Raw genomic sequence first — 17312 nt, forward strand, 5'->3', positions numbered from 1 at the left:
CACTGTGCCTGCCTCAAGCACCGGCTCCGCACTCCCCTTGGGACGGGGAACAGTGCCTGTGGGCGAGTGTCACGCAAAGCTGCTTGTGTGCCTCCACCTAGGAGCCAGACCTGCTGCTGGTCACTTCCAGGGCGCATCATGGTCCACGGTAGCTGCCAGAGGTAAGTCTGCACCCCAACCCTGTGCCCCAATTCCCCGTCCCATCCCTGAGCCCTCCTTAAACCTGGAACCCCTTCCTGCACCCCAAGCCTCTCATCTCAGCCCCAGAGCCCCCAACCCGCAGCCCTCACTCCCGCACCCCAACCCTCTGCCCCAGCCCTAAGCCCCTCCCACATCCCAAGCCCCTCATCCTCAGCTCTGTTGGGTCATGGGCATCAACAGTTTTCTTCAACTGGGTCACCAGAAAAAAAGTTTGAAAATCACCGGTCTAAGGGGATTGTCTGTGAGACTCCATGGTAAGCTTGTTATAGTGATCCAGGAGTTCACTTTTCTTACTGCCTTGGTGAATCTAATTTTAGAACACATCATCGGTTTGGGGTGTCTACCCTGCTTCTTAACAGTCTGCCCTGAGATTGGTATTCTTGCTTGTAAGCCATTATGGACAGCGTGACACAGACAACCAACTGTGAGAGGAGTGCAGTGGAGGGAAAGGGGAGTGGCATGTTAAAGGGACATCTGTCCATTGGACTTTCACACCAGAGGTGGGTAACTGAGGCAAAGGACACTGCCCAATGTGCTGTGGGGCAGATGTTTACTTATGGTTTACATTTAAAACAAATTACAAAAGTCAGATATTGTCAGTTACAACAGCAACACAAATAGGAAGCAATAGAATGTATTTCATATTCATCTCTAAATAGCCTTGCCCCAGCAGAGAGAGATGAAGAAATGCCAACTGAAAGTAATTACTAAATCTTTTTTCTGAAATGGGTGTAGTAACTTTCACATAGTACAGAGCACAGGCAATTGCATAATGGAACCTGAAGAAAATACAAAGAATTTCCAGCTCCCTGGGAGGTTGTTTTTAAGAAGAAACACTTCATTGCTGGGATACAGCTAACTATGCCCTCCCATGAGTCAGTGTACAATTACACTGTGTGTACGTGTGCTCCATAGCAACAGCACATTAGCAAGTGGGGAGGCTCAAGGGAGCTGTTTGTTTGGAGGTTTCCCTTCTCTTAGGGAGAAAATTAAATTACATAAAAAAGACTGATGGGCAATAATGAAATGAAACCCTCAGCAGGCAAAGTGGGGAATAGGGAGAGATGAGGTGTCTCTAGGGCTCTGGAGTTTTTTGCTGGATTTGCAAGAATTGCGGTAGCAGCAGAGGAATTCAGAGTGCCCAGGAAGACAGCAAACTCAAAAACCTGCTGAGAGAGTAAGCAAGTCTCCCAGTTCCTTGTGCCCCAGGCTTCTCTGCAGGACCTGCAACAGAGTTTACAGTAGGAGCTTACGCTCTCCCCAAAAGGGTGAGTTTCTAACTCCAATAATTGCAAATCTGAGCAAGGGATAATGACAGAGACAATCATAAAAACTCTCAGGATAGTTGCATTAAGGACAAATAGAGAGGGGCTTTTATTGTTTTGCAAACCACCAGCTGGGGTAGTTTTGCAAAACTAAAGCTGTGAGTAGTTTAGAGCTAAGTCCCATTTTAACTGAATTTGCTAAATCCTGAGATGGGAAGCAATTGGATCAGCGGTTTTGTGTACTGCTAGTCAAAAGTCCCCTGTTCTGTAGTGGTGGATGCTATAAATGGGAAAAAAAACTTGAAGGTGTAATAAATGTGCACCTTTCTTTTAATGTTACAAGGACAGTTTGTGAACGTCACTGTCCAGCTGTCAGTCATCTTCTATCTCATTGTCTTAGGTTACTTTGTGTGCTGCTGCAGATGGAGGCGGCAGGGGGATGTGTGGCTGAATCAGGGGAGGGAGGTGAGCTCAGCCCTGCTACCCCTGAACCTGCACAGCAAGAAGCAGACCAAGAGCCAAGAGAGGCCTTAACTGTCTCCAAGCCTGACGCCGAGCTCAGTCCGCCTCTCATCACTATCAACAAAGGTAAGGGAAGAAATAATGGGAAACGCTTTATATTGACACTATCTGGGAAATGGTTTTCTAGGAACATAAAAATCAACTCACTATTCAGTAGAATTTTTCACTTTAAAACAGGCCCCTGCACCTGTAGGGAAGGTAGGGCCTAGATTAACAAAGGCTCAGAATCATAAACCTCACGGTGTGCTGAAGGCCCAGATGTCCAGCCTAACAAGGCGGTGAGGTTGCATGGCTTATCGCGGAGAAAGAGTGAGACCTCTAGGGAGTCTGGCACCCTGAAGGGGTCCTCCCAGAGACCGTTCCAAAACTGGGGCCATAGCACCAATCTGTGGATCTGTGACAACATTGTTCAGTACTTTCAATTAAATGATAAAGACAATAAGGCGAGGGCTTCTTTAGGAGACAGGAAAAGCAATGTTTTGGAGTTATAACTAGAGCAAAAGAGGAAAGAGCTCAACAAAAATAGGTAGCAACAGATTCATAGAACTACAGTTTAGAAAAAAATGTTGACAGATAACTAATACTATACGGAAATTGAATATGCTGATGATAAACATTACTGAAAACCTCTCAGGTATACAGAACAGAATTTCTATGAGAGAGAAAATAAATGTGACAAGTTGTTGGTCCATGAACTTGAAGGGGTTCAAAAGTAATCTCACCAGTTAAAATCATCAGGAAGAGGAAGTTGCACATCCTAGTGAAATATGTGTGTTTTCCATTGTAATCATAGTAACTTTCATATTCCAGTTATTCCATATGCTGAAGTTATTAAAACCTAACTGGAAGTAGGAGGCTTGCCAAAAATATGTGAGATTGATAATGAAAATTTAGATGAAGAAATAACAGAGAAGTTTTAGAGGCAATAGCAAGTATGAAAAGTGGTGAAATTCCAGGGTCTAACGGGTTTCCAGCTTAATTTTAAAATGTATTTAGGAGATATTAGTTGGTTCTTTAATGGATATTATTAATATTGCTATAGAAGCATAGCCCTTTTTAATTATTTCCATCTTGCTCTGCCCTGACTGGCTGTGAAGCATCTCAAAATTTGAAACAAAAACCTTCACACCAAAACAGTCCTTTTCTCCCCAGGCATTGCAGCTGGGGTGCAGTTTTCCTAATGTTCCTCCACAGTTTGGAAGCAGAGTCAGAACATTTCAGTCTCAGCCTCCCTTGCCTGGGAGAGTTTAGTCCATAGTCCACAAAGGAAATCAACAAACTAGCATTGATACGTATAACAACCTGTCCTGAACTCAGAGGTCATCAGCCCTGATCCAGCAATGCACTTACTCATGTGCTTAGCTTTAAGCATCTGAGTAAATCCATTGTCTTCTTTGGGATTCCTCATACACTAAAAGGTAAGCACTTTCTGGAGTGTTTTGCTGGATCAGGGCTAGAGTTCTGAGCACTTTGCAGGACTGTGACCTTATTACTGTTGCTCCTTTGGCCTGAGCAGTTAACAGGTATTCTGGACGTTACAGCTTGCATGGGTGGCGGGTATCATAGGGTGGGGGAGGCTGTGCCTCCCCAGATATTGAGGCGTGGCCCCACCAGTGCTCTGTCCCCAGCCTCCTTTCTGCCTGCTTCCCGCTTGTGGCTGGAGTCCAGTTTCCCTCTGGGGTGGCCCCGGCTTGGGCTGCACCACGCACCCTTCTAGTGCTCCAGGGCTGGGGAGGGTTGCGGCCGTGCTGCCCACCCTCCTGGCTCTCTGGGGCTGGGTGGGGGTTGTGGCCATGCCACCTGCTCTCCCTTTGCTGCAGGGCTGGAGGGCTGCAGCCACGCTGCCTGCCCTCCCAGTGCTCTAGGGCAGGGGGAGCTGCGGCGGCACTGCCAGCCTCCCGGTGCTGGGGAGGGAGCTAAGCTGGGTGGGGACTGGCGGCTCTGATGGAGGGACTCTGGGCTCCGGTGGAGGGGGGTATGGAAGGGCGGGGCCTCAGGTGGAAGGGGTGTGGCTGAGGCCTAGCCTTCCCCACCTGGCGATTCACACGCTACCCATAGCTGCTTGTTTCCATTAGGAGAACTCCAAGCCTACCTTTCCAGCTTCCACTCTGCCCAAAAAGCCACCCTACCAGAATTTCTCCTGCTTTTTCTTTGCTTTGTGTCTGCTCTCTGGTTCATTGTTTACACATGCCCTGATGGACGGCAGCAACCATATCAACCCCTGGCCCCTGAGTTTGCATTCACTTTTGTCCTTGGGCCATGGCGTTCATTGTTTTAGCTATCACTAGATGAAGGGGCATTTAATCGATCCCTCATTCACCTGACCGGAAGGTGACTAGCATGACCATCAGCTTCACTGTAGTTTGATTGATCAGACATGTTTGCTGGGACCCTCCCAACATCTAGCATGACAATATAGTGCTGAATCAGGACCTCAACATCCAAACGTCCTAATAGCCAGACACACTCACAGACTCTTCCATTCCACAACAAACTCCCTGTATATTCCAACATACAGCCACCTACCATGCATGCACCCAGTTCTTCACAGTCACACACAAGCTCAGGGCATCTGCAAGTGTATTTCCCCTCAGTGGTCCAGCAAAGGCACCCACTCTCAGGCTTCCCGAGCCATTGCTTTCTTGGGTTGAATCCTGTGTCCCTGTCTCTCCTGATCAGAGTGTCTCTAGGTTGAACAGTTCCTTGTCTTCACTGTGTTATTCCCAGAAAAGAAGAGTCTGCCTAAGCAGGCCTGTTTGCCTCCCGCTTCAGTGACAGAACACAGCGTGACTGCTCTTAGTTATAAGTTATCACACAACTTTTCCTAAGCAAGCATATTTTATTCTTAAGGTAAAACCACTACAGAGAAAATACATTAAAACAATAAAAGAACCCATACCCATGCTAATAAGCTTACCAGAGATCACCCTCCTCCCCCCGCCCAAAGGCTCTGGTCAGAGTGTCAGTCTTTCCAACCGTTCCCTACGAATCCCCTCCCCCGTGCTGTAGAATGGAGATCTTGTCCATTTGCTGGATCAGATCAAAAGGTTTAAGGCTGTTTAAAACCAGGTTTCTTATCCAGAAATCCGCTCTTTGTCTGTTGGTCCCAGGAGAATCCAGTCTGAACAATATATGTGAACCTCTCTAGGATGGTGGTTCGAAAGGACTGATAACTGAAAGAATTACTTTTGCAGACACCATCCTAGAGCAGTTACATATTATCTCACAACAACACTTGAACAATTACATTTTGAATAGTATGGACCCTCAAAGTATTAAACTCAATTCAGTAAGGTCTGTCCAGGATATTGTTAATTTATCATGTTAACTTTGTGTGTTAGTGTGACTGTGAGGAAAAGGATTTGCATTGTGGATAATTATGGTTTGGAAAGGAAATCAACTTTGTTGTGTGGCTGAAGAGTCTGTGTGTGTTTGTGTGGTAAGGCATGTAAATGGATGTTGATACTGGTTTACCAGGTGATTTCCTTTATTTTTAATAATTGTGTTTAAAGGAAATGCACTTAAACAACCTCATATATGGGAATATTACATCAACAAGGGAGCAGGAAAAACATCTTTTTAATATAAGAGATAGAAAGCCCATTCAGGACAATAAAGGATGCTCTATCCAGAAACTGGAATTTTTAAAAAATTAGTCAACTTAAAAAAAAATCAAGTTCACAGAGTACTTTTAATTTGTGGAGGAGCACAATTTTAGTTTGTCTGTGTTATTTATCTGGAATCACACAGCATAGGATTCTTTCACACCAGTGATATAGAATATTGATGGAGCATCGATGTATGCTTTTTAGAGCTAGCTCTAGGGCTGGTCAAAATTTTTGGTGGCTGGCAAAACTGAAACAGAAGATTGGGTTTTTCAACTAAACTGCAACTCCCATGAGGCACCGTGTAAGTGTTTTGAATAAAAAATGTTTATCTTCAGCTGCAAGCTTTTGGCTGATGATGTTAGGTTTTCAGCCAGAATTTTAAAAGTTTTTGACTGAAATTTTTAAATTTTAATTTTTCGTCAAAATTTTCCATGGGAAAAAAGACCATATTCCAACTTGCTCTAGATAGCACATACTTCATATATTTCAGTATCCTGGAGAAAAAAAATTCCCCTCTCACCCCTATGGGTGGTATGTGTCTTCCTCAACCTCGGGTCCTCTGCCAGAGGCCTGGGAGTTTGAGGGTTCTGCGCAGTATCTTAGCTGTTCCTAGCACTGCACATCTTCTGGACAGATAGCTCTGATGTTCTGGGATCTGTGAGCCCACTCACCCCAGCTTAGGGTTCACAGCCCCGAGTCCTACCACACTGGGACCACTTTGGCCTTCACCTTTCCACATCCTCTTTAGTTCCTCTTTTCAGCTGCTGGTACTTCTCCAGCTTCTCATATTCCTTTCTTCCTGATGTTGCTGTCACTTGGCACTGCTTATATTCTATCACCACCGCTGTTCTTTTGCTCCTTGTCTATTACCACGATGTCTGGTTGAATTGGCCAGTTACCTGTCTGTCCGTCTTGGATCTTGGAAGCCCACCAGAATCTTAGCCCTTGCTATTCTCCACAAACCTTCTGCTGGAATCTCCATCTTGCGTCTTGGGAGGGTCTAGCCCATACGCTACTGCAGATGTTCCTGTACACAATGCAGACCACTTCAGGATCCAGTATCCTGGAGATATATATATAAGAAAGATATATAGATATTAAAAATTATGACCGAAAAGTGGATTTTATATATTTAATATTGATATTATAAGATAGCATCAAGAGCACCCAGTCAGGACCATGGCTATCATTGCTTCGTTGATTCATATACAAACGTACGATGAAGACACAATCCTCCCTCAATTGAGCTTGTGTTCATTAACCGCATGCGTAAGGTTAATGTCTCTTTTACCTGTAAAGGGTTAAACCTAGCCTCAGTAAACTGCGAACACTCTGAACCAGAGGCACCAATCAGCGAGACAAGATACTTTCAAAATCTTGGTGGAGGGAAGCTTGTTCTGTGCTTTTGGGTTTTCTTTGTTCTCTCTGGGGTCCTGGGCAGGGACGAGACATTGTATTACAGACGTCTCCAATCTTCTAAAAAGTCTCTTTCTATTCAATTAGTAAGTAATAGGCAGAGAGATGGATTAGATTCATGTCTCGTTTCTTTATTTGCAAATGTGTTTTTTGATGAGAAGGATCTGTATCTCTGTTTGCGCAACTGGTACTTTGTGCTTGAGGGCGGGGGAGTCTTCTCTCTAGTGTCTTAACGCTGGAAAAGACCCTGTAAACATTTTTCCATGATTTTACAGAGATAATTTTCTTTTCTTTCTTTTCTTAATTAAAGCTTTTCCTTTTAAGAACCTGATGTGTTTTTTTATTCTTGTGTTGAGACCCCAGGGGACGGGTTCTGGCCTCACCAGGGAATTTGTGGAAGAAAGGAGAGAGGGGGGGAGGAAAAGCCTGATTTCTCTCTGTGTTAGGATCACTGTCTCTCTCTCAGGGAGGGTCTGGGAGGGGGAGAGAAGGGGAGGAAGGTGAATTTCCTCTCTGTTTTAAGATTCAAGGAGTTTAAATCACAGTGATCTCCCAGTGTAACCCAGAGAGGGGAGAATCTGGGAGGAAGAAAGGAAGGGAATGGTTTATTTCCCTTTGTTTTGATATCCAAGGAGTTTGGGTCTTGGGGTCCCCAGGGAAGGGTTTGGGGGCCAGAAAGTGTCCCAAAACACTATATTTTTGGGTGGTGGCAGCTCTATCATTTCTAAGCTAGTAGTTAAGCTTAGAGGGGTTCATGCAGGTCATCTTTTGGACGCTAAGGTTCAGAGTGGGGGAATCATGCCTTGACAGCTTGCAAGACAAGTGACATACAAAGGATAGTGGGAGACTGTTACAATTAAATACATACATTTACAATTTTCTTCTAATAATTATGAATAGTCTAATTCATAGAATATCAAGGTTGGAAGGGACCTCAGAAGATCATTTAGTCTAACCTCTTGCTCAAAGCAGGACCAATCCCCAGACAGATTTTTGCCTCAAATCCCTAAATGGCCCCCTCAAGGATTGAGTTCACAACCCTGGGTTTAACAGGCCAATGATCAAACCACTGAGCTATCCCTCCCCCTGTAATCATTACTTTCCTTGAGGAGTGCTGCACTCCAAATTAAAAGTACTGCTCACAGGGTAAGGTACAATTTGAGTAAGGGTAGCAAAATCAAGCCCAAAGGCATTGATTTCTTAGAGACACTGTGGCAGAGGTAGGTCTTGAGAGAGTAGTGGCACTATGGATTAGTTCAGGGAAAGATTTGGATTCATCCTGTCAAATACATATGCATGTATTTGTTTAATTTATGCTCGCAGTGTTACAATTTTTTTCAATTAACAGGTAACAAAAAAATCCCCAAAATGATTGTGCATGTGGTACTATTCTGTTGTTAAATAGATACTCAGTTTCACTTGCACCAAGGAAGGGCTCGCTGATCTATAATTCCCAGAATTTTCCTTGGTTCCTTTTCAAAGATAGATGCTTTATAGCAACTTTCCTATCATCACGTGTGATTGTTGGTGTTAAAGATGCACTGTATTGCATATACAGCCTGTTAATATGAATAACTATAGCTTGCCATTTCTTTATCCTAGATGGTGAAGGAAAGGGCCACAGGCGTAGAGGCGCCTTTAAGAAGACTATTACTCAGCCAGGATCAGCTATAATAGTGTCATCTTCAACTGCTGCTGTTTCGGCAAGTGATTTCATTTTAAAATCTCTTGTCACCTAACTTTGTCTTTTAACTATCAAAGCTTTTCCTTTACAGATCATTCTTGAAGGGTTCATTGTCAAAATGCAGTTGCTAAATTTGGTACAGACCTGCAAGGTGCTAAGGCCTGGATCCTCGAAGATATTTAGGTGCTTAATTCTCATTGAAATCAATGGGAGTTTGGCACCTGAATACCTTTGAGGATCTGGGCCTGAGTACCTTTTGGGTGGTGCCGAGTTCCTTCAGCCTCTGTTGATTGCAGTGAACAGCAGTTCCTAGGAAGCCCTCATGGCATGTGCAGAAGCAGACTTGTTATTTTCTGTGTTTACATATTTTTATATGTAGTTTCAGTGTCACACACTGGTTCTCCTCTTTTCTTTGTCTTCATAGGTTAAAGATAACCTAGGAAGACTTGACTAAGTGCTTCACAAATAAAGTGAAGGAAGCTTACACTGGGAGTGTATCCTCATTCTGCTTCCATTCGTGGTCTGAATAAAAATGTCAATCTGCTGTATAGCTTCTCTGTGTCACAATCCTCACTCAGAAAAGAATTTAAAAATATCCTACAGCAGTGGAATTGTCAAAAAAACAACAGCAAAACCTACATCAGATAATATATATAAAATGATGCTTGATTAGTCACCTAATAACCATATTAAGAGACAAGGAAGGACTGAATTTCCAGTATTTTATCCATCAAAGAGATGATAAGCTCTTACTGCAGTGACATTAGCTAGAGCGCTAATTAAGAATGGCACCACTAACTGCTCTAAATTAAACTTATATACTCCTGTTATACCTACCCATTATCACTAATAATTATACGTTAAAGTGGTAAGTCTTCTGACTCTTGTTGAATGACATTTGGCTTTCATCCTGGGCATATTGTAATACAAAACAAGAAAATCTGTTTCTGGGAGAGCTGTTACATTAATAATAGAGATGGCTCATGAATGGAAGAATTCTGTGTGGATCAGAAAAATGTCTCTTAGAGGCATAAGAATAGATCTGCCAAGTAACTAGTTATTTAGCTCCTCTTCCTGTGTCCTGGGCTCAGAGAGGTAAGGGAAATGCTTCTGAGAGGTAGGAAAGGAAGCTTAGACACATCAGGACAGATTTTCTGGTGCAAGACTAAAGTGTAGGGGAAAAGGTGGCTTTAGGCCACATTAGTGCTCCCCAATTCAGTGACCAAGGGGTAGGGGGTCAACCCAACCTCTGAGGTAATTAAGAGCATGCTAACAGCTGCTATAATTTGTACCTGACTGTCCTGTGCCCCAAGAACTGTTCCATTAGCTGGAAATTGCTGGAGTATAAGGATACTGTCCCATTTTTCCCAGCCATACCTCCTGCACTGGGAACAGGGAGGAGGGAAGTTGTAAGAGCAATTAAGTCAGCCCCATACCACACAAGCAGTTTCCTGCAGATGAAGGAAATGCTCAGGTTGGTGGTTAAGATGAATGGCTGTATGACTGCTTTGTGCTGCAGGACCCTGCAAACCAGAGGACCTGGCTCATTGGAATTAATCTTTACTTTTCATTATTCTATGAGATGTATATTTCTTCTTATAAAACTGATAAAGATTTGCTATTTATTTCAAAATTTCTTCTTCACCATGTGCTTTCCTCCTTATTATACAGATCTGAAGATTGTTTAAAAATCCTTTGTCTGTATGGGCTTTTTTCTTTCCATTTCTATTACAGTCCTCCTCTGAGCTACATCCGAAAGCCCAGTTAAACGTGTTCCAGTGAGAGAGGAGAGTGAGGCTGATGGTGATTTTGCTGTGGAGCTGTTTGTTTGTTTCTGTTGCGTAACACTCTTGCAATGGTAGTTCACAGTGCTGACAGTAGAGATGGGCGTGGACCAAAAGCTGAGAAATAAACACTTAGAGGTTTGGAAGCTGGATTCCCCGAGTTCAGCATCTATGGATTAGGTCCAGTTTTTGACATATGTTTTTATTGTGAATTTAGGTCTGAGTACACCTCTATTTCTGGGGTGCAGATGTGAAGTTTTGATTGTATTGGCCCTATAACGTGTAATATTTTTGCCTTGGAGAGTTCCCTAGAACTGATGTTTCTCTCTTTTTTTATTTTAACTTTGTAATGGTATTTTCTTGTACAATATTGTAGATATCAATCTATGCATCTATTTGTATCATTACTGTAAAATAAAAACTTTAAAAAAATTTAAAATGTGTTAAAAGGAATTCACTAAACCAAGTAATGTACTTTCCATCAAATCTCCCTGTTTAAATAATTTTTGAAACTGTTTTAAAAAGCAACACCATATGCTGCTTAAAATTTAAATTAAAAAAAGGGTGCTGGAAAATAATATATTTTCTAAAACATTTTTATCTTCTAGCCAAATGGGAAGAAAAATGTAGTGCTATCCAGTGAAGCTAAGAAAGAATTGGCCAAGCAGGCCAGAGTCACCAAGGAGGAGAGAAGAGCTCAGTTAGATGACAGACACAAGTATTTGATATTAAGATTAGCAGATGGAATAGGCTTAAATGAACAGAAAGTAGAGGACTCTGTTATTTCTGATGAAAAGGTAATATTTATTTTGTATCTATGAAATGTTTCCTAAATTGCCATACATCAGATTTTTCTCAGAATATTTTGTAATTAACTAGCACTGTAATTTTGTTTTAGTTTCAGCTTGTAGGAGAATTCTTTGCAGAGAACGGACTTAAAAAGTTACTTTTCTTTTACCAAGATGCATGGCAGGTATGTTTCTAGCATTACTGTTGCAAATAGCAAAGTTAGATTAAAACATTTTTGAAAGGCAAATGCATATTTATTAGGAAGCTCAGAAAATCTTAAAGAGCATTCTCTTATATACATTTGTATTTACAAACCATAGATCTAATTCTGCTCCCTCTGAAGTCAGTGGCAAAATCCCCATTGACTTCAGTGGAAACAGGAGCAGGCCCTCTTGGTATGGTATGCTACTATTCTTAATCTCAGTAGAAAACAGAAGACTCAGAAATGGCCAAAAGAGGAAGTTATCAAGATTTAAAAAGGGATTGACTGTTCACTTTGGCAAACTGTTCACTATGATAAGGCACTCAAAAACTAGAGGAACTAATTGTGAAAACAGGAGAATTGGACCAACTATTTCATTCTTCCCCTCTGGTCTGAACCATGCCCAGCTCTAGTGACAGGGAAGCACTGATTCAAGAGCAGGGATGGGCTCTCTGCTCCTTCCATGTGGCTTTGAACAACCTGCTCTCATGAAGGAGGCTTGCCTATGAAACTTTGCAGACTATGTTTTCTGACTTTTTTTCCCTTCCTCCTCTGAGTTTTTCTGTGAGAGGGGAACTTTTAAACCAGTTGCAGGAGGCTGTGACTGTGCACTCGTTACTCAGATAAAACGGAGCCAAGAATTATGTCTAGAGCTATGGATTCATCTCTGATTCAGAATAAACTATAGTTATAGTTCATACATTTAATTAGGATCAATTACATAATGAGTAATAGTTTCCATGGAATTTTTATTTTAGTAACATCTTATTTATAATTTATTTGGCAGCAAAAGTCAAATGTTCCTTTGAGGACAGATGAGTCTTCCCCAAGTTCACTTTTGCAGAAGAAGTTATTTATTACCATGGGCTCTACTGAGGTATGATCCATTTATTCCTTAGATTAAATTTGTGAATGCTTTCAGGATGGATAATACGGTATATTGGTAAGTGCTAAATATTGTGCAGTGTTAAAATAGCTTTATATAATTGTTAGATATACCAATGTCTCCATACTTACAAGTTCTCCTGCCAGATTATAAACTGAAATGAGAATTCTACAGGAAAACTGACTTTGAAGGCAATGATGTTTAACAGATTTCAGAGCTCATTGTCAGGAGGAGAGCTGGTCAAATAATTCATTGTTAACAGTATTGTAAATGTTGGAAGGTTTTTTTTTAAACAAGTGCTTGTAATTCAAGAATTATATCTTTCACTATTCAGTCATTTCTAGTTTAGAGGTAGATCCCACAATAAAAAGAAATTTTTGTTCTTTAAAATGTACATATTTTTTGAGAATGTATATTTTAAAGGATAAAAACTATGTACATTCTTCCAACAAAATACTTTTAGTTTTGATTCTATTTTATATAGGGAATACCTCCCCCATCACTGTTATATCTGAGCATCTTCTAGTAGTGCACTAAGTGACATTTGGACTCAACCTCCGAATAGGAGTTGTGGGGGTAAACAAATTAATTAGTTTTAATAGACAGCTGGACAAATTTTTAAATACAGTTGTGTGATCAGGTTGCTTGTGATGGTAGGGGGCAAGGTTCCACAGCTCTGGAGCTCACTTCTAATTTATATCTTATGTGGGAGAAAAATGAGTTCTCACTCTGAGGTTGGTTGCAACATTCCAGAAGCAACAAGCCAGGGTGTCCCTCCTATTTTCTGTCTGTGGCTCATAATTGTCTAATCTCTTGTGGGTTGTAATACTTGCCTCTCATTTCGGTTGAGTTTAGTCTGCAGGTGCCAGGTGATGTTGGCGGTCTGTGATATACACGAGGTCAGACTAGAAGATGTAATGGTCCTCTCTGACCGTAAACTCTGTGACTTTGTCAGCAGGGTCCACATGTTCACTTAATGCACAGCAGGCTATTGTGACACCCCGGCTTGTTGCAAACTAAGTGTTTGTGTAGACACGCCCTCAGAAAAGGCATGTTAAAAAAGAGTGTCTTGCACTTGGAGCACACGGTGGTGAGGTTTGTGATGATCTTTAGTTCCTGGGGGAGTTCATTCCATAGTCTAAAACCGTGAAAGCTCAGTCTGTTGCACAGATGAGCTTTACCTTATTGCAGAAAGTCTTGCTGTGCCTAAGGAGTCGAGTCATGGTCCTTGTTCCGGAGTTTTAGCTATCTTTTAGATATGCTGTGCCCTGGCCATTGAGTGCCTTCAAGATAAGAACAGAGACCTTGAACTTGGCTTAACGTTCTATGGGAAGCCAGGGTACAGAGCTAAGGACGGATGTGATGGCCTGCGTTGCTGAAGAGATGCACTGAGATGTTCTGTTCTAGTTGGAGTTTCCTAATGGATGATGATTTCAAGCCCACAAAGCCGGCCTTAGGGCGCCATAGCCAGGGGGGCGCCACAAGGGGCTTGAGATTCCCCAGACTGGCAGTGGCCGGACTCCTCTCTTCTCCAGCCCCTCCCCTGCACTGGGCCGGTGGGCTTCTCCCCGCCTCCACTCACCTGGCCCTTCCTCCTTCGCTCCTCAGCCGGCCAACTGAGGGCTCCAGCTCTGTACCAGCCCTGGGGAGCCCAGAGTGACGCAGCCGGGGCTGGTCACTGGCAGTGTGCCCACCGCCTGCTGCCTGAAGTGGAGCTGAGTCCCTCCCTGCCTGCGGTCCTGCGCCACTTGCTGTCCGGCGGGGGCCGGCTGGGCTGGGACCAGGAGGAGTGAAACTTCCATGTGGGGGGAAGCTGGAAGGGGGACTTAAAGTGACAGTGTGTTCACTTTATTTTGACCATCTCTAGTTGCATATATCTGTATGGTGTCTAGCACAGCTGGGATCTCATCTTTGATTGCAGTTCTTAAGTGATACTGTAATATAAATAAATAATAAAGAGAAACATGGAGCACAAAATTTTATTCAGATTTAAAGATTTTCATTTTATTTTTAAGCTCATTTAGCTGTAGATACTTGTAATTTAGCTGAGTGTTGTCTGAGAAACTGATAGTGCAGTTTGCCATGGTTCTAATCCACCAGAAGGGAAAAAGCTGATGTTAAACATTTTAAAAATGTATTTGGATTGAAAAAAAAACACTTTTAGGGATTTTTTTAAATTAAATAAATGGAAGGAAAGAATATTCCAAAATGGTTCATTCTGGCCTAAAAATACAATGAATCTATGAAGGTACTTGAAATGCTTGAAAATTGAACATTTCCTCAAGTATGCTCAATGAATTATGGCCAGCTGAGAAACAAAGCTGAGTGATTGATATTTGAGAACCAGTTATTTGCCTAGAAATGTACAGAAGTCTCAGTAAATAGTTTCTTAAATATTTTCAAGTAATTGATTTTTCTTTATAATTTAGTTTTTGTCTCTTTCCAATTTGTTGAGTATATTATTTTTGCTTGTATGTATTATATCTGTCTTTTTTTATAGGGCTTAACAGGAACTTGTGCATTTTTTCTAAGGACTACAGATAAAGCAATAACTACAGCAAATATCTCTCAGGTCAGGCAAAAATCAGATAATGTTTACAGCTTGCTTAAAATTTAGGACTTGATCCTACAAACCTTTACTCATACAACTAGTCTCAATGGAATTAGATAAAGCAGCAGGGAGTATTTGCATGAAAAGGGCTACTTGGATATGTTAGGATGTTCCTTTATGATCTGGAAAAATATTTACAGCCTAGCAGTGTTCTGATGTGAATAATTATGCAGGTAGCTAGTCACAGGATTTATGATGAACATCAGAAAAGATGTAATAACCCATTGTATGAGTAAAATTCCCTTCTTGTCTGAAGTGAAAATGTAAAATTCAACAGAGAAATGTTTAAACCTGTAGACTTTACTCATATGACTAATTCTTACTCATGCAAGTAATCCAAATAAAGTAAATGGGACTGATCACATGAGTAAGGGTTGTGGGCTGAGGCCTAAGTCCAGAAACATAATCAGAGGATTAAGGAAGGATACTTGGGATTCAGACCCAGTTGTCTAAGCCGGTGTGAGCAAACTTTTTGGCCTGAGGGCCACATCTGGGTATAGAAATTGTGTGGTGGGCCAGGAATGCTCACAAAATTGGGGGTTGGGGTGTGGGAGGGGGTGGGGGCTCTGGCTGGGGGTGTGGGCTCTGGGGTAGGGCCAGAAAGAGAGAGTTCAGGGTGCAAGGAGGGGCTCCGGGCTGGGGCAGGAAGGTGGGGTGCAGTACTGGGGATGGAGGGGTATTGGGGTGCAAGGGGTGCTCCGGCTGGACTAGAGAGGTTTGGAGGGTGGGAGGGGGATCAGGGCTGAGGCAGGGGGTTGGGGCATGGGGGGTTGAGTGGGTGAGGGTTCTGGCTGGGGGTGAAGACTCTGGGGTGGGGCTGGAGATGAGGGGTTTGGGATGTATGAGGGTGCTCTGGGCTGGGACCGAAGGGTTTGGAAGGCAGGAGGGGGATCAGGGCTGGGTCAAGGGGTTGGGATGCGGAAGGGGCTCGGGTGCAGGCTCTGGGTGGCACTTACCTCAAGCAGCTTCTGGAAGCAGCGGCATGTCTCCCCCCCGGCTCCTCCACGGAGGCGTGGCTACGTGGCTCTGCTGCTGCCCCGTGTGCAGGCACCACCCCTGCAGCTCCCACTGGCTGCAGTTCCCAGCCAGTGGGAGCTGCAGAGCCAGCTCTTGGGGTGGGAGGAGTGTGCGAGCCCCCTGGCTGCCCCTATGTGTAGCAGCCAGAGGGAGGACATGCCACTGCTTCCGAGAGCCATGCGAAGCCATGGCACATCTGGAGGGGGCCAAGCCCCAGACTCTGCTCCCCAGTGGGAGCTCAAAGACTGGATTAAAAGGTCTGATGCACCAGATGTGGCCTGCGGGCTGTAGTTTGCCCACCCCGGTCTAAGTGGACTCAACATAGCAGTGAGTCAGTGAGACACTGAATTTATTGGTGGGTGAGGAGATCAATATTGTGGAATGCACTTGGAGGAAATAATGAGATAGACCTATCTGGGGTAGGGAGGAACAGGTGTTTTGAGAGAGACGGGGATAAGTGAGTCAGTGGAGTCTGAGAAGGCAGTTCCATGATGTGAGAACATGAAGTTTTGATGTATCCAGGCCCCATTTAATCTTTATCCATGAGTCAGAAGGACCCCAAGTGGGAACAAATCAGTAGAATGCAGGAATAAAGAGAGCTCTGTGGGATGTAGCTACTGAAGCTAGTGAACTTAGTCTTTCTAAAAGCCAGGAAATATACATGAATACCAGCAAATGTCTTAGACTGCCTTCAGCTTATCTAATAAAATATTTATAACAGCGCTATTACAGAGAAGAGGGGGAAAGACATTTTCAGCAGAAATTTGAAAAAGGAGTTGAGGATGCTCAGCATAACTCAGGATTGTGTCCCCCCCCGCCCGATTTCAACAGAAGCACATTTCTGGCTCTAAGGCCCTCTGTCAAAAAAATCATTAAACTTGTGTTTAACTTAAGTATTTGCTTAACTTTAAGTGCTTTTCTGAATTGGAATGGACTTAATTTTGTGCTTAAATGCTTAAGTATTTTGCTTAACCAGGGCCTAAGTTAGCACACAGGTGAAATTGTGGCTTTGTTTCTTTAATAATTTTAAATTGTTTTTGTATTTTGTGACAATTTAAAATTAATTGATTTATTTTTTCTTTTAAAACAAGGTGGTGTGATTATTTGCTTTAGATTGTTTGTTTAATTTATCCCTCATCTTGAATCTGGGTGCATTAAACATCTGTGCCCCAATCTTTCAAACACTTATGCATGTGTTTGCGTTTCGTCACATGAGTAGTCACCCTACTAATGTGAGTAAAGCTATGCATGTGTTTTAAAGGTTTGCAGGATCAAGTCTTGGTAACACACAAACACAGTTGTTACTAACAATTGGCTGCAAGCCTTG

General features: G+C 42.8%; 1 protein-coding gene across 2 annotated transcripts in view; it reads left to right on the forward strand.

Moving 5' to 3' along the window:
- The first annotated feature begins 1142 nt into the window (after window positions 1-1142).
- Window positions 1143-17312, forward strand: part of LOC116821627 (dynein axonemal heavy chain 5-like) — a 295723-nt gene continuing 279553 nt past the window's right edge. For both annotated transcript variants that reach the window (XM_075062654.1, XM_075062655.1), the window contains exons 1-7: window positions 1143-1469; window positions 1889-2054; window positions 8615-8715; window positions 11089-11277; window positions 11379-11453; window positions 12259-12348; window positions 14858-14929. In XM_075062654.1, coding sequence (XP_074918755.1) covers window positions 1889-2054; window positions 8615-8715; window positions 11089-11277; window positions 11379-11453; window positions 12259-12348; window positions 14858-14929 — 693 coding nt within the window. In that variant the 5' untranslated portion in view covers window positions 1143-1469. The remainder of the gene's footprint in view (window positions 1470-1888; window positions 2055-8614; window positions 8716-11088; window positions 11278-11378; window positions 11454-12258; window positions 12349-14857; window positions 14930-17312) is intronic.

Source organism: Chelonoidis abingdonii, chromosome 2 (genome assembly GCF_003597395.2).
Source record: "Chelonoidis abingdonii isolate Lonesome George chromosome 2, CheloAbing_2.0, whole genome shotgun sequence".
Classification (NCBI taxonomy): Eukaryota; Metazoa; Chordata; order Testudines; family Testudinidae; genus Chelonoidis; species Chelonoidis abingdonii.